At 48.2% G+C, this 22243-nt stretch overlaps 1 protein-coding gene across 2 annotated transcripts in view; it reads right to left on the bottom strand.

Moving 5' to 3' along the window:
• LOC140911611 (fructose-1,6-bisphosphatase isozyme 2) overlaps positions 1 to 21991 on the bottom strand; it is a 43337-nt gene extending 21346 nt beyond the window's left edge. Inside the window, exons 1-3 of one of the 2 annotated variants that reach the window (XM_073344987.1) lie at positions 21361 to 21991; positions 16093 to 16255; positions 15070 to 15162 (exon numbers count right to left, since the gene is read on the bottom strand). In XM_073344987.1, coding sequence (XP_073201088.1) covers positions 15070 to 15162; positions 16093 to 16255; positions 21361 to 21533 — 429 coding nt within the window. In that variant the 5' untranslated portion in view covers positions 21534 to 21991. The remainder of the gene's footprint in view (positions 1 to 15069; positions 15163 to 16092; positions 16256 to 21360) is intronic. The other variant, XM_073344986.1, reaches the window with a different exon arrangement.
• Positions 21992 to 22243: the final 252 nt, after the last annotated feature.

Here is a 22243-nt window from a genome sequence, read left to right as displayed (position 1 = left end):
TCTTTATCCTCACCACAGGACCTTCCTTCTGGTGTCTGATAATGCTTGTATACCTCAGTCCTCCAACAGTCCGCATTCTCACTCTCAGCTCCTAATGCCTCTTGCTCCCAGCTCCTCACACCACAAACTGGTGTGAGCTCCTTTTTAAAACCCAGGTGCCCTGGTTAGCCTGCCTTAATTGATTCTAGCAGCTTCTTGATTGGCTGCAGGTGTTCTAATCAGCCTGTCTTAATTGTCTCCAGAAGGTTCCTGATTGTTTTTTGTGATGACACCTGTTTAGTAGGAACTTGAACGAGACCTTTAATCACAGTCCTGAGGTCCTCATTTAGCTTTAACTCATTCCTGACTCAGCCAAACAAACTCCCATGGATTGGAATGGTATTTCATTAGTTTGAGTAGAAGCTGAACAACAACTTAAGGATTTTGCCCTAGCTAGGGTTGGTCAAAAATTTACTTTTAAAATTGTTTTTCAATAGAAAATAGGGGTTTTGACTGTAACAGGGCCCTTACCCAGGGAAAAGGGACCTACTTAGCCTGCTCTCCTACTGCTGCCCTCTGGCCTGGGCTTTTCTTGCTTTTTGCCCCTGCTTCGGCTTCCCCCCCGACCGGGCCAGACGCTCTCCCCCTTTCTTTTCTTTTGTTGTTTTTTTTTCTTTCTCTGCTGTTGCTAGAGTGCTGGCCGGCTGCTGGCTGGCTGTTAGCCCCCCCCCCCCCCCCCCCGCCTGCCCTTGGACGCTGCTGCTGCTCCAGCTGAAACCTCCCCCCCCCCCCGAGAGAGGGGGGCCTGCTGACCCGCTCCCCGGAGGGGGGGGAGTGGAAGGACCCAGCCCCCAGACCCAGCCGCTTGCTGTTTGTTTGTGGATCTGTCTCTGGCTGAGAAAATTTCTTATCACCTGCTCTGGCATCCCTGGAATGTTGGAGCTGCGAAAAAGAAAGCCTGGACAAGGAAGGGAAACAGACGTCTACCGGAGGAACACCTCCCGGGGAATCTACAAATCCCCGTGGAGGGGGCTCAAGACTGAGTAACTTTCGAACGGTGCTCTCGTGTGTGGGGAGGCCTTGACTGTGTCATGACTATGTTTGTGGGGACACAGGGGGTGTGGCACGGAGATGCCCCCCGATCCATCTGTGTCCCCCCCTCTCCCACACTACTATCCTCATCACTGCCCACTCCATCGTCATTGCTGGCTGTTTAACATCTGCCTCTGGACTTAGCTGCTCGCCCTGATTCCACCGTGTGGGCCAGAAGCACCAGCCAACCAAACAGGACTCTCTGGACAAGCATACGGTGGTTCATGTGCCCCCCACCCCCGAACTGCCCATTCCACAGTCTGTCCCTTTTTACCTGACCCCAACTCCAGTTAATCACCTGCCACTGCCCCCGCTGGGGCATCGGCAATGGAGGGCACCGGGGTGACCTCTGCCGCTGCTATGCCCACCGCCTCCCCAGACTCTAGGGGAGCCCCCACAGCCGGCGGGAAAGGCCAGGGCAAGAAGAAGGGGAAGGGCCCCGCTAAAACCACCAGGCCCTCCGTGGCAGGGGCCACCCCCACTGCTGCAGCCCCACCACCGACCACGGTGTCCCTCCTTGCTGCCCCCTCCACCGACTCTGCGGGTGTCCCTCCCTCAGCCCCCAGGACGTATGCCCGGACGGCGGCAGCCCCCCCGCCTGTCGCCTCGTCATCTCTCCCGCCCACCGCCTCCGCCACCATCAACAGCAGCCGGGGCCCCTTCCCCACCATGACAAGGAAGCACGGTGTCCGATGCCTCCTGATGCCCACCTCGCCCCACGTGGAGACCTACGTGTGGGCATTGGCGAGGGTGGTGGGGCCCTCGGCCTTTGTGGCGGCCTCCAAAATGTATGGGAATGTCGTCATCTTCTTAGCATTGGAGGCTGCCGCCCAGGAGGCAGTGGAGAGGGGCCTGGTGGGGGGGGGGTGTTTGTCCCCCTAGAGCCGCTGGAGGACCTGGGCGTCTGCCTGGTCCTGACCTCTGTGCCTTCTTTTCTCCCCAATGCTGCCCTGTTACCCACCCTTTCCACCCTGGGGAAACCTGTTTCTGTTATCAGCCCTCTCCCGTTGGGCTGCAAGGACCCCACCCTTCCTCACATCTTTTCCTTCTGCCGGCAAGTGCAACTTTTACTGCCGTCGGTGGCGCGTGATGGAGTGGCGCTCGAAGGGTCCTTCCTAGTCCCCCACCAGGGGGCCCGTTACCTGGTGTACTTTTCCACGGGGGAAGCCCGGTGCTACCTCTGCTAGGCGTCGGGGCATGTCCGGAGGGACTGCCCCTTAGCCCGGCAAGGAGGGGCACCTGGGATCCCCGAGACCCGGCAGGACATCGGCCCCGTCATTGCCGATGCCCCTGGCCGCCCGATACCCGAACCTGCCCCCCCTCCTCTTCGGACCACCACTTCTCCCGCTCAGGCCCAAGGGGCACCTCCCCTACAACGCCCAGACGAGCGGGAGAGCCCCGCCCTCACTGCTGACAATCAGGCAGGGCCTATGGAGGAGGGTGTGGCAGAGATACCACCAGGCATAGGAGAGACCCTGCCCCACCGTCCCCCTGCCCAAGCCCCTGCCATCGCCTTTACCCTCTGATACGACCCCTGCTAACCAGCCCCGAGATGATGCCATGGAGGGCTGGGCCCTAGTCCAGTGGAAGCGAGGCAAGTGGAAGGCTCGAGCTCCGCCTCATCTACCCGAGGTGGAGGCCCCCCGGAAGACCAGGAAGGGGGGCACCGATGCCGAACCTTCCGCTTTGCCCACGAGTGCATCCCATCCACCGGTGTCAGCCAGGAAAGACGTGGTAGCACCGGAAGGTAGTGTCTCCCCTCCACGGGAGATCCTGCCCTCCGAGACCCTTGAGGAAGCCCCTTCTGTCCTGACACTATCCGAAGCCCCCGTGAACCCCGAGGCAACCGTCGTGGCGATTGCCAGCGGGGAAAACCCCGGGGCGACGGGAAGTGTCCTCTCCTCCATGTTCGAGGAGATCGAGGCCCTAGATCTGACCCCGGTCGCCCAGGGGGAGGATGACCTTTTGCAAGCACACCCCGATTTGGGCAACCTTACTCCACCCCTCTTTTCCCCATGCTCCCTCCCCCTAACTGCTGTTTCTGCTTCCACCTCTGAGGAGCCCCTGGACTCTTCCATCAACCCAGCCGCTGATGGCACCCTGCTGACGACAACCGAGCCTGCTCAGGTGACAGCCAGCGCCACGCGGCCGGGACATGAGCCGCCAGGGGCACCCCCCATTGGTGTGGAGCAATCAATTTCCTTTCCGGGTGAGGGCCTAACAGAAAATAATCCACCTCCTGATGCTGTAGCCGCTAAATCCGCCATAAAGCCCGCGCCCGGTATTACTGAGAGCTCCCTCCCTACCCCCTTAATCCTTGAGCCTTATCGGGAGGCGCCACTGTCCAGCTGCTTGCCTCCCGAAACCCAGAACCTCGCCTCTGCCCCTGCCCCTACCCCTATCCAGTCTACCTCCTGCAATGTTTTCGCCGCCCCCAGGGCTGTCTCCTTCCCTTTTCCAACCAATGACCCCCAGGGAGCGGCCTTTGTGTTCTCCTGCCCTGACCCATTAGGGGCTGCTATTTTCCCTCCACCGTCCCCTATCGCCCCAGGGCTTGAGGCGGGCCTAGAAGCTCCAGCCCATCAGGCACCCTGTTGGGGGTCAGCACCCTGCTTGCCCGTTTTAGTGGGCCACGGGGCTGCACCAAGAACCCTACCAGGGAACAACTGGGAAACCGTAACCCCACCCCCCCCATGAGCTGCAAGGAGAGCTGCGGAAGTTTTTAGAGGATGTCCGTGGCTCCCACAACAAGGTACAGCTTGCTCTCCAGCGATGGGGGGATTTTTTTCAAATCCTCCGGGCCACAAGGGCCCTCTTGGGGGAAGGTAAAGGGACGGGGAAGCAGGATGCCACGGCCTACTGGCGGGTCCGCGTCTTCCGTGACCAATTACTCACCTATGGGATGGGCAGGGACTGTCGCACGGCCCGTTGGGGGATGCGAGCGTTCCTGCCAGTGAGGATCCCCCCAGGCCCTCCCCATGATACCTCTCACCATCACAACGTTGAAAACCTGGGGTTGTAGGATGGCTCTCCGCAGGTCCCAGGTGCTCTCCTTCCTTCGGGAGGGAGGGTACTCTGTGATTTTCCTGCAGGAGACCCATACGGATCCGACCGCCAAAGATAGTTGGCGGCTGGAGTGGCGGGACAGGGTCTACTTTAGCCATTCCACTATTCGGCAGGCTGGAGTGGCAACCCTGTTCTCCCCTGACCTACGGCCCGAGGTGCTAGGGGTCGCCGAGGCCGTGCTGGGTCGCCTGCTGCATCTCCAGGTCCATATAGAGGGGCTCGTGGTTAACCTCGTTAATGTCTATGCCCCGACATCGGGCCCGGAGCGGCTGCAATTCTATCAGCAGGTGTTCACCTCCCTCGGCACCTTAGATTTTCACGAGTGCCTGGTCCTGGGAGGGGATTTTAATACCACCCTCGAGGAGCAAGACCGCTCGGGGACTGAGCAGTGCCCGGCCGCCGTGGACACCCTCCGGGAGATAGTTGAACATCACTCCCTAGCGGACATCTGGCATGACCACCACCCGGATGACACTTCCATGTTCACCTTTGTCCGGGTGGAAGCCCATCGGTCAAGCCACTCCCGGTTGGACTGCATTTATCTATCACACTTCCATCTCTCATGAGCAGAGAGGCCGGAGCCGGCCTATTGGCATTTTAACAACAGCCTGTTGGAGGATGAGGGCTTCGTGACATACTTCGTGACATACTTCCGGGAACTCTGGATAGCCCGGCGAGGGCAGCGGTGTGCCTTTCCCTCGGCATGACAATGGTGGGACCTGGGGAAGGTGCACGCCCAGCTTTTCTGCCGCAACTACACCCAGGGCACCAGCGGACGGAGAAATGTGGCAATAGAGCAGTTGGAACGGGAGGTCTCAGAGCTGGAGAGGCGTCTGGCCGCCAACCCCGAAGACCCGCTCCTCTGCAGAGCATGCCGGGAGAAGCGGGAGGAGCTCCGGACCCTCGAGGACTATCGGGCCCGGGGCACCTTTGTTAGATCCCGCCTCCGCCTCCTTCGGGAGATGGATCGCGGCTCCCGCTTCTTCTATGCCCTGGAGAAAATGAGGGGGGCCAAGAAACATGTCACCTGCCTCCTGGCAGAAGACGGCACGGAACCGGCGGAGATGTGCGGGAGGGCCCGAGCCTTCTACGCAAGTCTTTTCTCCCCAGATCCGACTGACCCTAGCACTTGCAGAGTGCTTTGGGAGGAGCTCCCTACGGTCAGCGCGAGTGACCGAGACCGGCTAGAGCTTCCTTTCACTCTGGCCGAGTTCTCGGAAGCCCTCCGTTGTATGCCCACTAATAAGTCTCCAGGCATGGACAGGCTGACCGTGGAGTTCGACCGCGTGTTTTAGGACGTCCTCGGCCCAGACCTAGTCACCGTCTGGGCCGAGTCTCTGCAGAGCGGGTTCCTCCTTCTCTCGTGCAGGTGAGCTGTGCTCGCCTTATTGTCGAAGAAGGGGGACCTCCGTGATTTACGAAATTGGCGTCCCGTCTTGCCCCTCAGCACAGACTACAAAATCATAGTGAAAGTAATCTCGCTGTGGCTAGGGTCTGTGCTGGCGGATGTGATCCACCCAGACCAGACCAGACCTACACCGTCCTGGACTGTAGTATCTTTGATAACCTATTTCTGGTTCGGGACCTTTCGGAACTCGGGTGTAGAGACGGTCTGTCGTTCGCCCTCCTGTCCCTAGATCAGAAGAAGGCATTCGATAGGGTGGACCACAGGTACCTCCTGAGCACTCTGCGAGCGTTTGGCTTTGGACCCCAGTTTGTGGGTTTTCTCTGGGTGCTGTATGCTTCCACAGAGTGTCTGGTTAAGCTCAACTGGACCCTGACCGAACCAGTCAGCTTCAGGCGAGGAGTACGGCAGGGGTGCCCCCCTCTCAGGCCAGCTGTATGCTCTGGCGATCGAGCCCTTCCTCTGTCTCCTCCGCAGGAGGTTGACAGGGTTGGTGCTGCGGGAGCTGGAGCTGTGGCTGGCCTGTTGGTGTACGCTGATGACGTGCTCCTCGTGATCCAGGACCCCGGCGACTTGGCGCAGGTGGAGGCTTGCCAGGCCATCTATTCGGCAGCCTCCTCCGCCCGGGTCAACTGGGTCAAGAGCTCTGGCTTGGCGGTAGGAGACTGGCGGCAGGCAAGCTCCCTCCCACCTGTGCTTCAGACCATCCGGTGGAGCGCGGGTCCACTGCTCTACCTCGGCATTTACCTTTCTGCCACGCATCCCTCTCCACCGGAGAACTGGGAAAATTTAGAGGGCGGGGTGATAGAGCGGTTCCGGAAATGGACGGGACTACTCCAATGTCTCTCCCTCCGAGGGAGAGCATTGGTGCTTAATCAACTAGTCCTGTCCATGCTCTGGTACCGGCTCAACACCCTGGTCCCGGCCCCGGGTTTCCTGACCAACCTCCGGACATCGATTCTGGGGTTCTTTTGGTCAGGAACGCACTGGGCCCCTGTAGGGGTCCTTCATCTACCCCTGAAGGAAGGGGGACAGGGCCTGAAGTGTCTACACACTCAGGTCCGTGTCTTCTGCCTCCAGGCCCTACAGAGGCTTCTCTATGGTGCAGGCAGTTCGGCGTGGAGCACACTGGCGCACGCCATCCTGCGCCACATCCAAGGGCTCCGATATGACCGGCAGCTCTTTTATCTCCATCCGGGACGTCTTCCGCGAGACCTCTCTGGGCTGCCGGTCTTCTACCAGGACCTTCTCCGGACTTGGAAACTGTTTTTAACCACCAGGTCTGTGGCGGCCACCGAGGGGGTAGATCTCCTCACGGAGCCCCTGCTACACAACCCCCAGCTCCGTGTGCAGGTGGCGGAGTCCTGCTTGGTGCGCCAGAGCTTGATCCTGGCAGAAGTCACAAGAGTCGGAGACCTCCTGGACTACGACTGGGGAGACTGGCTGGATCCCCGATGCTCGCCCGGCGCATGGGGCTCTCCAGACCTCATACCCCTCGGTGCGTGCTTCAGGAGGTGAAGGCCGCTTTGCCGCCCGCTGCTCAAGCTTACCTCAACCGGGTCCTGCTCGAGGGCACGCCCCGCCCACCCTCTACCCCAGGCCCGCCGGACTTTTTAATTGGACCCGTTTCCTGCAGATCCAATCGACCCCCCGCACGCCTTCACTGCGAGCCTGCTGCATGAGCTGCAGCCGGTACGCTTCCAAACCGCGCCAAGGAAACATCTATACACGCTCGTGCTCCACACCCTTCACACCCTCACCCTAGTGTCCTGCCCCAACATAAAGTGGCGAGACCTTCTGCCACCTTTGGAGGGTGAGCAGCCCCGGTGGGCCAGCCTATATTCCACCTTGGTTCCAAGGCCCATCAGGGACATCAGTTGGCGGCTCCTTCACGGAGCTGTGAGCACGGGCACGTACTTGGTGCAGTTCACCCCCATCCCAGATACTTGTCCCTTTTGTGGTGTGAGGGAAACCCTGGCGCACGTATATCTGGAGTGCGCCAGGTTGCAGCCCCTGTTCCAGCTCCTCACAAATCTCCTATTACGTTTTTGGTTGCATTTTTCCCCTCACCTTTTTATTTATGCACTCCCCCATCCGTGGCCTCACAAAGTCGCGGGATCTCCTAGTTAACCTCCTCCTGGCCCTGGCTAAAACAGCCATCTATAAAACCAGAGAGAGGAGGTTGGCCAATGGAGTTTCCTGTGACTGTGGGGCCATTTTCTGATCCTCGGTCCGTTCACGTATCTGGGCGGAGTTCCTCTGGGCCGCATCCACCGACTCCCATGATGCTTTTGAGGAGCGGTGGGTGCTGTCCGAGGTTCTCTGCTCGGTGTCCCCGTCCGGGTCCCTTTGTCTGACCCTTTGATTGGGGGAGAGAGTAAGGGACCCCAGCCCCAGCCATTGCTCCTGCGGACACCACCACCCTAAAGGGGTCCTTTCACATGTGGCTGCACGTGACACACCCCCCCCGGATTGTCCACCCCACAGCCTGCCCCTCTTGTTGGGTGCTTTCAGAAGAGGGAATTGTTGGTGATGCTCGGGCGTGGCCCCAGGTAACTTGAGGGGGTGGCAGACTTTGAGAGTCAATGAAGCCCCCTTGCTCTGGGCCACCAGGTAACTTGGAAGGGTGGAAGACCACGAGAGTCGAGGAAGCCCCCCGCTCTGGCCCGGGCAAGCTTGAACACTTTCCTCCCCTGAAACTAATGAGAAAACAATTGTGATTGGTTGCTGTGTTACACATTGCATATGCTGCTGTTTTTACTTTGTAAGTGTGTTATGCAAATAAAAATATCTTTTGCTTTTAAAAAAAAATTACTCTCCTATAGCCATCTGGCCTGACCCTGTCATAGAGGATAGATCTGACCTGGATGATTGGGGCCCAAGAGCAGGCAGTTAGGTAGTGAGACAGGCAGTTGCCACTGGGAGCCTTCCAGTAAGGAGGGAGGATGAAGGCCCAGAGGGACCGAAGACTCTTGTTTTTGTTTTGATATTTTTCGACTTGGACTTAGGGACTCTGTTATCCTGGAAGGAATTGAATGCTTTATAGCATGTTGGTTGGAGGGCCAACCTGCTTCTACAGTAGGAGTAGACCGAAGATCATTGTCGGGAAACTGAAGCAGAAGTGCCTCAACACCAGGTCTTACTGAGGGGATAGTGAGTCTGCTTTCTATGGAAATTTTGGACTTTGTTGAAAAACTAAGCACCCCAAACCTGAAAAGCTTGTGCCCTATGATGTGTTGTTGTGGCTGAGCAAGAGGGGAGACCATTGTGTATCAGAGGCGATGTAGTTCATCCAGGTTCACCCAACTAATAGTGAAGAATGGAGGCATGAAGCACTCAAACAACAACTCTCATGAGAACCAGAGCAGTATTTTCTAATAAAAATTTTTGGTTTTCAGCTAAATGTTTTTGATGGAAAACTTTTGGATTTTTGGCTGAAAATCTTCAGTTTTTGATTTTTTTGCCATTCCCTGCACTGCCCCATTTTCTGACCAGTTCTACACTGGTGAAATATAGCAACTGTTTAAAAATATGTAGCAATCTGACAATTATTTACAGAAAGAAATGAAATCCCCTTAAGTAAGGGTGTGTGTGTGTGGTGGTTGTGGTGGTGGGTTATGGGATTTTTTTGCTTGGTGGATTGTTCTCAAATAAGAACAGACAGAATTAGCTACTTGGCATATTATTCTCAATACCGAGACACAGCACCTTAATAGCTTCTGAGGACCTAAGACATCGTGTATGTTGTAATTTCCTATGAATGCATTCACATGTAGTCACATATTATGGACCCATGACAAAGAATTCATTTACCCTATTTGGTATGTAATAGCTAATTATGATTCAGTGCAGAGCAGCTCATTCAGAAAGATTACAGTGTACATAATGAATGCAAATTAATCAGAGTGCACATTTTAGATCCTTAATACTGACTATATGCTGCTAACTCTCTCCTAAATAATCTTTTTCCAAAAGCAGCTAGCTTGCCATGAACAGCATGTTTTTTTATGCTTTCACACCTTAAAACTTTCTGTTCTAAAATTGTATGCCTAGGGCGTGCGCACATCTCAACATCAAAGCAGTAATTGTCCACTATAGATTACTTTGAAATTAAATCTAAAAAATACATTTTATGTACAGATTGCAAACAATATTGTGAATGCCTAGCTTTCCTATACTCTCTTCCTTCCCCCACATTAAAAATGGCCAGGTGTGTGTGTGTGTTTGACCTGTGGGGGCCCCCCCCTCAAAAGGCTTCTCATTCAGACCTTATATCCCTGGTGTTTATGTAAATAAATCTTATTTGGAAGACTGTTTTCAAATACAGTATATTTATGTAAGATGATTGTTGCAGACCCATCACTAATGAATGCTTCCTCTCCCATCCACCTCCTAATAGTTCTGGATGAGAAACTAAACAATGATGGGCTATTCTGAAAAAAACAAAGGAACTTCTCCCCAGGGAAATGGACGCTGTCCAGAATTCAGCTTGTTTTTCAATTCTTGTTCATGTCTGTGCTCTGAACAACCGAAGTGGGAAAGAAAGTTCCAGTGTCAAACAAACTTCCACAAAGAAATGCAGATCTGTTCAAAGGTAAAAATAAAACGCTGGAAATGATGAGGTTATTTTTTTGGCTTTTTAAGTCTGTAGAATAGTTCTGCCCTAGAGAAGTACAATAAAAAGTGAACCAGTGAATTAAAACAGACAGCAGAAGCCTGATAACAACCTTTGAGTGTTTTCCTTTCTTTTCCTTCAACATATTTTGGCTATGGTATAGGGGATGTTTTAGCATAGGCTTCAAAATATCTGACTTCATAGAATCAAAGGTTTAAACTCTGGAAAAATCAGTTCAGCACTTCATTGTTTTGGTTTTATTTTAATAAGTTTCATGAGGTTTTAATGTATCTTTCAGAATATACTATACAAACTGAGTTTGAAATTTTTGTCATAAGTGACTTGCCCAAAGCCCGGGGGCGAGGGGGTGTCACTAAAAGAGCTGGGATTAGATTTTAGAGAATCCTGGTTCTCAGTCTTGCGTTCAGACTACTAAACTATGCCTCTCTTAGTAAAGCTCAATAATTAGCATCTGCTGCCCTTTCCCCCTCTCTTTACCTCTCCTCTACTGGGGAAAAATGACATGCACTGTTAACCTGATGGATAGTGAGAGAACTTGTCTGGAGATCTTGACAATATTACAAAAAAAGCAGTGGAATGTCAGAGGACAGCTGTAGTGTGAGAACTGTGGGGTGTAGACTCATGCAGGCTCTGAGGGGGTCAGGGGAGAAGAGATTGATTAGGCTGCTATGTTTCCCGAAAAATAATATTTTTCAGTTATGTTAAAAAGTGGGTTAAGCCACCACACTCCCAGGAGTTCAAATATTACAACAACATCAGTTGTTATCTCTTAACAAACATACTACTTAACCTACACAGTGTCTCAACAGCATCTGACAGCTAAGGCCCTGGAAGTCAGTTTTAAAGGCACCTGATCTTTTGATTTAATCCAGATGGTCCACCCACCTATCCACGCTTTGCTTCCTTAAAGCTTTTTCGTTTTGTTTATTTCTAAAACTCCACCAAAACAATATTCCTGCTGGTGAAAGGAGATTCAAGGGGAAGCAAGAGGATACCAGCATCATCCATTTATGAAGAGAAAAGAATGCAAGCAAAACCAAGAAGAAAAATAGAGTAAACAAATAACATGTTTCTTCAAGAGACTGCAGTACTGCATTTCTGCTACCAAGTGGGGCTGTGTGAGACTATAAATTAGGAGTGCTGTGCTATCCTAGATTTGTTTACAAGATTCAAGGTGGTATCTTCCCATACTAAGTAGGCAGGTACTGTTAGTTTCCTCTGTTTCCTTGGATTCAAAAGAGACCCACAATGGTGGTAGTGTTGTCAACTTTCTAATTGCATAAAACCAAATACCCTAGCCCCACCCCTTCCCCAAGGCCCTGCCCCCCACTCACTACATTCCTCCTCCCTTGGTGGCTTGCTCTCCCACACCCTCACTCACTTTCACTGGCCTGGGGCATGGAGTAGGGGTGCGGGAGGGGTGAGGGCTCTGGGTTGGGGCCAGAAATGAGGGGTTCACGGTGTGGGAGGGGGCTCTGGGCTGGGGCAGGGAGTTGGGGCACAGGAGGGGGTGAGGGATTTGGGGTGCTGGAGGGAACTCCAGGCTGGGGGGGTGGGGCCAAGGGATTTGGAGTGCAGGGGTAGGTGAGGGCTCCGGCTGGAGGTGCAGGCCCTGGGGTTGGGCTAGGGATGAGGGTTTGGGGTACGGGAGAGGGCTCAATCAGCTAGCATGTGGGGGAGGTGAGGGCTCCGGCTGTGGGTGAGGACTCTGGGATGGGGCCAAGGATGAGGGGTTCAGGGTGTGGGAGGGGGCTCTGCGCTGGGACAGGGGGTTGGGATGCAGGGGAGGTGAGGGCTCTGGGGATGGGGCCAGGGATGAGGGGTTTAGGGTGCGGGAGTGCAGAGCTGGTACTTGGGGCGGGGTCAGTGCATGGAGCCCCACGGCCCTCCGCCTAGGAGCCAGACCTCCTGGCTGTTTCCAGTGCACAGTGCAGTACCAGGACAGGTAGGAATATCCTGCCTTAGACCCGCAGCACCGCTGACCCAACTTTTTTAACGGCCCAGTCGGTGGTGCTGACTAGAGCCATCAGGGTCCCTTTTCAACTAGGTGTTCCAGTCTAAAACCAGACACCTGGCAACCCTAAATGGTAGTGGTCATTCTGTCTTTACCTTCAAGAAAGAGGTACTTCTTTAAAGAGAGTGCTCAAGATTCTAATGACTAGTGTTTCGTAGGAGAATCTGACCCTACAATTTGTTTCTTCTCAGCCTATCTCTTCCTTGCATCACTATATCAGATTTTAGGGACAGGGAATGAAAAAATTAGTGTACCGATCTGGCTCAAACCATTCAGAAAGCCCTCTGCATACCTTAAGTCCTTCTCTTATCAGTGAATTGTTATCTCAAATGGAGTTGCCTCCAGCTCTTGAAATATACGGAGGAACCTTTTAAAAGACTATTTTTTAAATACAGCCCTGCTTCCAGAAATATTTGACATGGTTACCAAATCAACACTGCAGTTATTTTTACATAACATGAACAACAATTGTTAAACGCCAACGACATTTGAATTCTGAAGATTATTAAAGTCCCTCTTGTCAATATATAGAAGCATGTTCATCCTTCTTGTGTGCTTGTACAGAACACTATTCATAAGGGGGAAAGATGTGGTCAAAGACTGGACTAGAAGCCAGAAGCTCTAATTCCAGCTCTGACACTCACTTTCTCTGTGGCCTTGGCACATTACTTAGCCTATTTGATGGTTCATTGTTCGAAAGATGCTGTCTCAGTCTATTAAAGTTCTAACTAGCTTTATAGCTTCTTTCCTAAAAGGAAGTCACTTCACAGAAATGTTTGCACTCTGGAGTGCCTTTGGGATCCAGGTTCAGGCAGTGACATGATGAGAAAATCATTCATACAATCAGAAGGGACCCCATAAACTGCTCTGGTAACAGTTATGAATGGTCTTTTTAAGATGCCCTGATTTACTTCAAAATCCTTTCCATGGCAAAGATTATTTAAAGTTGTTTAAACTGTTTTCTTTCCTAGATAGGTTTTCAGTCACTTGGGAGAGCATTTCATCTTTTTTTTTCTTTCATAAATGTCTGTTGCTGCAGAATTGCAAACACTTTTTATTACTTGGTTATTCTGATTTAGCTAATGGCTTTGAAGAAGGGCACTTTAGTAAAAATACCATAAAATCCTCCCATCTGAGAGAGCTGCATATTTAGCTAATTTATCCTGCTAAACTAGCACCTCAGTGGAAAGGAAGATGCTAAATAAAAAAGCTGTCTGTGCATAAATAGCCTTTCTAGTACCTTTGTGTACAACATAGTTTTTTGTCTTTCAAGTGGGATTTGTTAAATTGTTCATGTAACCAAAGTAAGTGCACTTGATCCTGTGGGTGGAATTTTTATCCTTTGGTTACATCTAATCTTTTGAGGGACTGAAGTAATTTTGTGTTGAGTATTGTAGATTGGTCTTCATTAAGTAGTGATGTTTGCCCCTACATAGACTTTAATTCTAAAATGAGATGTCAGAAGGCACTCAGGTTTTGTTTGTTTATTTGTTTGAGAGAGAATGAGGAAAAATTGTAGAAAATGAATTGAAAACCTCATTGGTAAGTGGTTTTGAAAGGCCTTGCCATTACTTGGGGAAAAAAGGAGTATTAACTCCAATTAGCCATTGTAGTTTTCACACAAATTAGCAGCTGGACTTATATATAAGCTGGACTTATATATAAGAGGGAGCTTATTCTTGAACTCAGCCTGTAAACTTGTGAAGACTATAGACTTCCTTGTCTTCATTAGGATTTTACCTCCATTTGGCTAACTGGAGTTAAGAACACTCCCTTCCCCCCCCCCCCCCTGCCACCCGCAGTGAAGGCAAGGTCAAAGAGGGTTCTACTAAATATTTGCAATATGGTGCTCACGGTTATAAATTCAATAGACACCACATAGTTATTCCTGTTCTAAATGTAAGAGGTAATCATGGCATCTTGCCTTCTGTTTTCTGAGCCTTTAGAATTCATGTTTTAAGCATTTCTTTGCAAACATGAGAGCTGTAAACTTAAAAAAGAAAGAGAGAACTGAGTGACTCGTGTAATCATATGATTCTGTGAGCTAAGGCTTTCATAAAAGCAACAAATATTGCAAGACTTGCAGTAAAATTGTGAGAACTGACATCATTCTAACTGTTGGCAAATGCTGGTAGTTAAATGGCTGCCACTCTATGTAGCTCCCTAGTGGGAAAACAAACATTGTGAGTTGTGGAGATGGACAGGAACCAATATTCCAAACCTGAACATGCCTTAACTTTAAGTAAGTTTGGTTCTGCACCTTGACACTGGGCTCTTGCTCATCTTTACATCCCGTCCCCACCCAAACCCCAGCACTCACTGAAGTGAGTAAATAGGATTGATGTAGCTAACCAATTGCCTTATAATTAGAAGCCACTTTTGTTTTAATTACTCTGTGTGATATAGAAGGAAGTGCTGTGGCCCAAGAATTTCATGTGGACAATTAAGTGTGCTTCTTCCTAAAAATTCAGCCCATTATTTGATATACACCTCTGCCCCAATATAACACGACCCAATATAACACAAATTCAGATATAACGCGGTAAAGCAGTGCTCTGGGGGGGACAGGGCTCCGTGCTCAGGCGGATCAAAGCAAGTTCGATATAACACGATTTCACCAATAACACGGTAAGATTTTTTGGCTCCAGAGGACAGCATTATATCGGGGTAGAGGTGTAAATATATCTTCATTGTATATTTATATCGCTGTCTCTTTAAAGCTCTGTTTATTTGAAAGACAGTGGGAATGAAAGTGGAGCGAGCTGATATATAGGAAATGTTTTGTTCTCACCAGGTGAATCATACGCGAGCTGATATATAGGAAATGTTTTGTTCTCACTGGGTGAATCATACTGTGTGTTTTGTTCATCAACGTACCTTCTTGTAGATAGCAAATATCGTTCCTATTGATGCCAAGCAATCTATATTGGAAGAACCATCTAGTGGATCAAAGCACACCACATATTTACCCTAAAAAGAGAGATAAGAGGAGCATTAAATATGTTGACTTGCTGTATCTTTCTCCTTTGTTTGGTAAACACCATCTTTTTCTTACTACATTTAGATAACCAAATGCCTTTGACAAATCCAGACCAAATGTACAGTTGTAGTCTGTATAGCACATCACCGAAATGCAGAGAGAGAAAGGGCTTGCCCAGACAGCTGACAGAGTAACTACACAAAAGATCAGGAGTGAGGAAAGGGCATAGTGTGAAAGCAAAGGAACTGAGCAGTTTTGTTCCAGACGTGTCTTGGTTTATTGAACAAATTTTGTTTCAATTGTATTGTGAGCGGAATGAATGGATTTATGAAGCGAGGCTTGAGGGTAAGAAGGCAGGAATGGCTGGCTTTTGGAGGAGTACTAATCGAAATCCTGAACTGAGAATTAGTGGGACTGCATGTTAAATTAATGAAGGAGATATCATAATAGAAGATAATTTCCATACATCTGGAATCCCAGTAAGTAGCCATTTGTCCTCTTAGGGTAGTTAATTTAGAGCCCAGTTCGGACACCCTTGCTCAAACTGAGTAGCACTTTACGCCTTATAGTGCTGGCTAAACATTCATGCAAACAAAAACAGGTCATGCCAATGTTCAGAAAAGGGTCAAAACATGATAAGATTGAATTGGGATCCCAATTTCACTAACATGCTCACAAATAATTATTCCCCCAGTTTTAATTATGAATCCTTTGCAAGGACTTCCTTACTTATTGAAAACTGCTCACCCAGTGTAACTAATCATTTAAGCAGTAGAATAATATGCAGATTCTCTGCTATTGCTTAGGAACTTGTGCCTTTTTGCTTTTTTACAGGTAACAGTCCCTAAACCCTCTTTTCAATACTTGGAGTAACAGCACCACCTGCTGCTAAATGAGAGAACACAGACATATGTACAGACCCTCTTGTCTTGTGGCGTGATAATGGCATCTTTATTCTCCTCTGAGACTAGGACACAGGTGCCATAGGAGGACTGTAGCATGTTAATAACCAGAGAATTGGATAGCACATCCAACTTCTTCACTTCATCACCAGTCACGTTCACAGTTCCTGCTATTCCATACCTAAAGAAAAGAGGATGTGTACATGGCAGTGAAAACACTAAGAAACCTCAAAGCAAAAAGACAGGCCTAAATTTTGACATGAACATTAAGACTTCAGAAAAGTGGTGACCATGGCTTTTCCCTGCCAATCTCCCCCGCCTCCCCACACCTCCCACATACATCCAAGTCTTTAAAATATCTCTGTAGATATCCATTCCTGGTGGTAAATGAAAATCTGCCCAAGAGAGGGAAAGATTGTGGCTTCAGTTCTGGGCTCTGCTGTGATCCTTTCATGGCTGTTCAGCCACTATAAAGTTACCTTAACTGACCTCTGAGGAATACCCCTGGCACCGGAATGGCCCTCCTCCAGCCTCAACCCCCGTCGTGCCCCGCCCCCCCTCCCCCGAGGCTCCAGCTGTAAGTGAGTGCTGGGGGAGGTGGCCAAAGGATGGAGGCTTGTTTGAGGAAGGAGAGTGTGTGGCCAGAGCCTATTCTGTGCCCCAGAGCAGCCCATAGGGAGCCATTCAGCATCTCCATAAATTAGACCAGCCAGTAAGGAGTCTTTAACTTACATCTGTGGCCGGACAGATCCCTGTCCAGGCCCCAAATTCAGAGCCTGACAGACCTCGTTGAGCTACCTCCCTCTCTGAACTGCACCTCAAAATGAAGCTCTATGTATTGGACTAGATTAGACAGTGATGGCATTTCCATGATAAAACCCCTATTTTCAGAGATTTAGTTAGAATTTTTTTTAAGGCAAAACTCTCAACTCGGAAAATAAATTTTTGATTTACTTTATCTGATTCAGAGACCAAGGAAAGCAAATAAGAGCCCCTGTGACAGCATTTTATTGCTCCCCTATAAAGCAAATACTTTTTTGATTTGTTTTAAAAAAAGGCAGGTAGCTAGTCCTCAAATGGACTATTCTCTCTCTCTCTCTCTCTCCTTAAAAAAAATGTTTTAAAAATCTAAGTGTTTTTCCCTGTTGGAGCTCTTGTTGGGGGAACTATGTTACCCCTCCCTCTGTGTCTCCCTCTCCAACTCCCTCAGGATAGCATGATGAGTGTTGTTTTTTAAATACAGTACTGACCAAGATTTTCAAAAATTAAGTAGTGTTCTTGGGGTTCCTCAGTTTTTGGGTGCCCAGCTTGCCACCCACCCTCTGAAAATTGGGCTCCCTTAAGGTGCCTCAAGTAGGGCTCCTCCCCCTAAAAGATGCCTAAAATCACTAGTCATGCTCAGAAATCCTGGCCACTTATTTTTAAGCTATGTTTGTCTGGGTAACCTCACTGTTGACCATGGCCCTTAAACATAAGCAAGACCGCAGGGCACACTGTTATGGCTTCCCACAGGAAGATAAATGGTTGTATTCCTTGTGCACTCAACACTGACTAAAGTAACCAGGAGGTGCAAAGAATATGGCGTCAAGCCCAGCATATTTATTAAGAATTCTTCACTTGCCGTCCAAGTGATTTGATCTTGCTCCCATTGCTGAAGTCAGTAGGGTTTAACCAAATGTGCTGCATACTGTGCTTTTTAAAATCAGAATGAGCACATGTTGCAGTTGGTTTAGGCTTCCTTTATAGAAAACAGAAGTAGGCTTCATGTCAAATTTTATATCGGACCCTAGCCATAATTTTAAAGAGATCCCAAATGGCACGCAAATTAATCAGTTTGGTAATATCCCTCACTAATGTTTTCCACATGCAAGCGATTCTACTTCTTGTAATGACCCATATATACCACCAGATGGCTCCATTTTGCAGTCAATCAGTGACTGCACTTCAGCAAGAGTTGTTGATTCCTCATGGAAAATTTATAGTTTGAAGATTTTCAAAATTTATTTCCCCTTGTTTTTAGGTAAATTTGCTTGAAGACAGGAGTTTTGTTTGTTAAATATCTGTCTGTTCCTGCTGCTTATTTTGCTACCACAATAATGTTTGTTTCAGAGTAACAGCCGTGTTAGTCTGTATTTGCAAAAAGAAAAGGAGTACTTGTGGCACCTTAGAGACTAACCAATTTATTTGAGCATAAGCTTTCGTGAGCTACAGCTCACTTCATATGCATCCGATGAAGTGAGCTGTAGCTCACGAAAGCTTATGCTCAAATAAATTAGAGACTAACCAAGGTGCCACAAATACTCCTTTTCTTTTTGCGAATAATGTTTGTGACGACTTCAGTGGTTGCTGTGGAAATTACATCCGGGGCTGGGCGGGGGATTGTGAGGGGGAAGAGAGACACACATGGATTATTTCACTCATCACAGAAATGCATCCACCTCTGAGATGGAATGGAGCAGCTGTTTTAATGTGTATAGTATTGGGATGGGAAGTGATCCCATCAAACCTATGTCCTTCCTTTTGTCTCCTTTGCCTCCTTTTCCTTTTTCCCAAGAATATGGGGGCCTGCTGCTGTCATCTCCACTGCCCCAGAGTCCATCACTTTCTCCCTGATGGGTTCTTTTCCTGGCACTGATGCCCTCAAGGAGTGTACTAGAGCCGCCCTGGGGCATCTGCCATTGCACAGCAGCAACACCTGGCAAAGGAACTGCACCTATAACAATAAAAATATAACACGATAGGGAAGGAGCAGACCCCCTGAACTCACAGCATAGGATTGGAAGCTATGCCATCACAATGCATTGTTAGTGCCATGCTGAGGATTTCTGTGGAATTGGTTCAGCTCTCACTTGGTGGGAAGATTGCCACCAACAGAATCCACAGTGCTAATTCCTGCTGCACCTGGAAATATTCAGACTTTACAAAGGCCTGATATTAGTCAGGGAACAAGGGGTTGGAGCAGATAAATTCTTGTGAAACAAAGGTCATGTTTTCATGTGTTTGCCAACAGATGCTAAAGCTAATAAGCAGAGTTCCCTATCTGATTGCTTCACTCTTTGCTTATGTACAAAACATTACCACAGCTGTCGCTCTAAAGCACTTTGTCACTTGCAGCAGCTCTCTCTGTTGAGGGAAATAGTTGGAGACTCCCACAGCTGAGGGAAGGGAAATAATGACCCATGAAATATGAGTACAATGATTTCTAAATGGGGTATTTTAAAGTCTTTCATAGTGACATTTCACTATTAAGATTGTTGGGGCATGCTACAATGTGCTGCTATAATTCCCAGTATGTGGTTTTATTAAATGATTATGTATGACCTACAGATGAGACTTATTTAGTTGATATAAAGACAGTGCAGCTCAGTAGGCTCACAATTAGTTGCAGAGCCCAACAACTGACTTCAGATATGTATCCACTCCAAGATAATCTGCTCAGATTTCACATACGTAATGTATGATAAGTATTTTATTTTCAAAGAAACAAATGGCATTTGCCTCCTAACTGCCCTCTGTGTCTTTCAAAATCTTCTCCTTTGTTGGTGAATAGAAAACTTTAATATTTAAAAAGTTAACACTGACTTTTTGAAAGAAGCCACGCCATACCCTCTTATTTGGGAGAATTTGAAATGGCAGGCCTATTTAACTTCATCTGTCATTTAAAAAAAAAGTTTCTAGCCCTTTTTCATGTGAAGATAGCATTGAAAATATAAATTGATGTCAATCCTAGTGATTGATTTCAAACATATTGTCACTGACATTTCCTAAAGATCATGGTTCGTTGTATGACATGACTGATAATATCCATGGGACGTATGATTGCTGGATTATTTCCTGAAACTTTTGTTTTTCAAAAAGAGGCCTTCCTTCCTCAATATAATGGATGCTTCGATTCTGAGGGAGGAATTGTAATGTTGAAACATTAGTCATGTCTCTTTTAGGTTAAGAATAAATTCTGTTTCTTATCTATATAATATTATTTGCTATGTATTTTAGGGTTTTAAAACTTGGAATGCCACAAAAGTTCCGAATGCAATTTTTCCTTTGTCATGTCAGTGAAAACAGTTTGGCTTTATTTAATATCAACAAAAGAGAGAGAGGGGAAAATGGTCTAGTGGTTACAGCACAGGAGAGTCAAGGATCTATTTCTGGGTCTGCCACTGACTCACTGTGAGACCTTGGGCAAATTGCCTAACTGCTCTATGAATTATATTTCCCATCTGTAAAATGGGGATAATGATACCTTCCTCACATGGTGCTGTGATGTTTGTCCTTTGCATTTCTACAGCGGTCCTTATTCAAGAATCTTAATTCATAGTTTGCAAAGTACTAGACATTCCTCTGCCATAGAGTATAGAGGAATAAACTGCTTAATGGAGTATTCTGCTACACATATAGCCACATCACTAACCCTTGGAATTAAGCGTACACACCATACATATATACAAGAATATATTTAAATTATACATTTTATTAGATTTCTCTTCCTGCCTCCAGCCTCTATTGACACGTTGCTACTGAAGGACCAGCATCAGTGTCTATTTTGAGCCAATGCATGAAAAACAGGTCAGTTCATTTCAGACAATCCTCAATTCCCATCTTCTAATAGATCAGAAGCCAAACGAGCTGGTTGTGTTTGCCCTTCACATAGGGCCACACACCACTTTCAGGTGACCTTGACACCCGGGGCTGGGGGGGTGGGATACACACAAGAAGGGTAGCATATGTCCTTCTCTTAGCGCTGTTGAATCGTTATATTGTTAGTAATGTAGTTATGGATATGGACATCAGCATTCCCAAGGTAAACCCTGATTTTCCACAGTTCAGACGCTAGCTGTGACAATATGTTTGGACGATAGCAGAAGATATCTAAGTGTGATAGTCTGCAAATTTTCTAAGACTTAAAAATACACCAGTTCCACCATTTTAAAAAAGATAACATGAATAGGACAGGAAATAATGGAACTAGGTTTCTGTTTTGCTTTCATCTGTTTTTAAACTGAAATTTTGCAGGACCACAGCTAGTCTCAGGTGACATTTCAGGAACAATTTTAAAATCCTCCATAAACACACTCCCCCTTCTGGCATATGCATAATTTCCAACCTCTGCTAGATTTTGGGCTCAGAATTCACACCTTCAGTTACGTGGTTTAAAAGAGGCCTATTGAATTTAAAGGGTGAATTTTTGAAAAAAATCACAAAACTTTTGCCCTTTCCCCAGTCTTCATGTGGAGGCAAATCCCTCTCCTCCTTCTCCCTTCCCCCATATGTCTAAACAGGACTTACATGTGGGCGAGGCCTGCCTTTCTGACTGCAGAGGAGATGGCCTTCACGGCAGTCAGCATTGAGTTGAGCAGCTGGGTCAGCTCCCCTGTAGCGCCTTTAATACGTCGCCCCTTTTCCATAACGTATCGGGTAAGGGTTAACATATCCGTTTCGAAGGGACTTCTGTCTGACATCTTTGTTGGCAAATAAAGTTTTTATCTTTTTAGTTAGAACCAGTTGCTTTCCTGCAATGTTGCTTCTCCTCAGTAGCTGTTGTATTTTAAGGAGATGCCGTTGGCTTGTTTCCTAGACACGGTATATGAAACTGTTCTTGAGCCCATGTGATTTAAATGCTTGAAATAGCTGTGCAGAGTCTGCCTGTTCTGTAGATCTCCCAGGGTGCATAAAAGCAGCATGAGAAAGAGAAAAACTACCCCCTCCCCCTTCTCCTCCACATATTTAATCTAGTGATTTGCAGACATAATACTATAGTCCTATTGCATGGAGACCAGTGAAAGGTTATTAGTATAGATGTCTTGCTAGCAAGTCAGTTAAGTGCCATTCAGCAGATAGGTAGGGGAACTCTCTGTAACAAACTAGAATGAAATCTTGCCCCTGCTGACCATCTGAAAGATAAATCAGTTCACTTATTTGACATCCTCTTGACAAATTTCAAATGGAGAAAATATGCAACAGCGTTGTTGATACGCTAGTTCCTTACGCAGTAGACTCTGCTGCACGTCACACTGAGCACTCTGAATTCGGTACACTAGTGATCTCGCTTCCAGTACAACACAGACTAGGCAATTTAGCTGCGGGGTCAGTAGCTAAGTTTCAGTTTTTGAACGGGAAATTTTTCCCACAATGTTGTGGGGCTGGGCAGCAAAGATCAGTGCCAGGAGGC

The sequence above is a fragment of the Lepidochelys kempii genome, chromosome 5 (assembly GCF_965140265.1).
Source record: "Lepidochelys kempii isolate rLepKem1 chromosome 5, rLepKem1.hap2, whole genome shotgun sequence".
Taxonomy (NCBI): domain Eukaryota; kingdom Metazoa; phylum Chordata; order Testudines; family Cheloniidae; genus Lepidochelys; species Lepidochelys kempii.
Note: the sequence above shows the minus strand (reverse complement) of the source record. Positions and strands in the feature narration are given on the sequence as shown.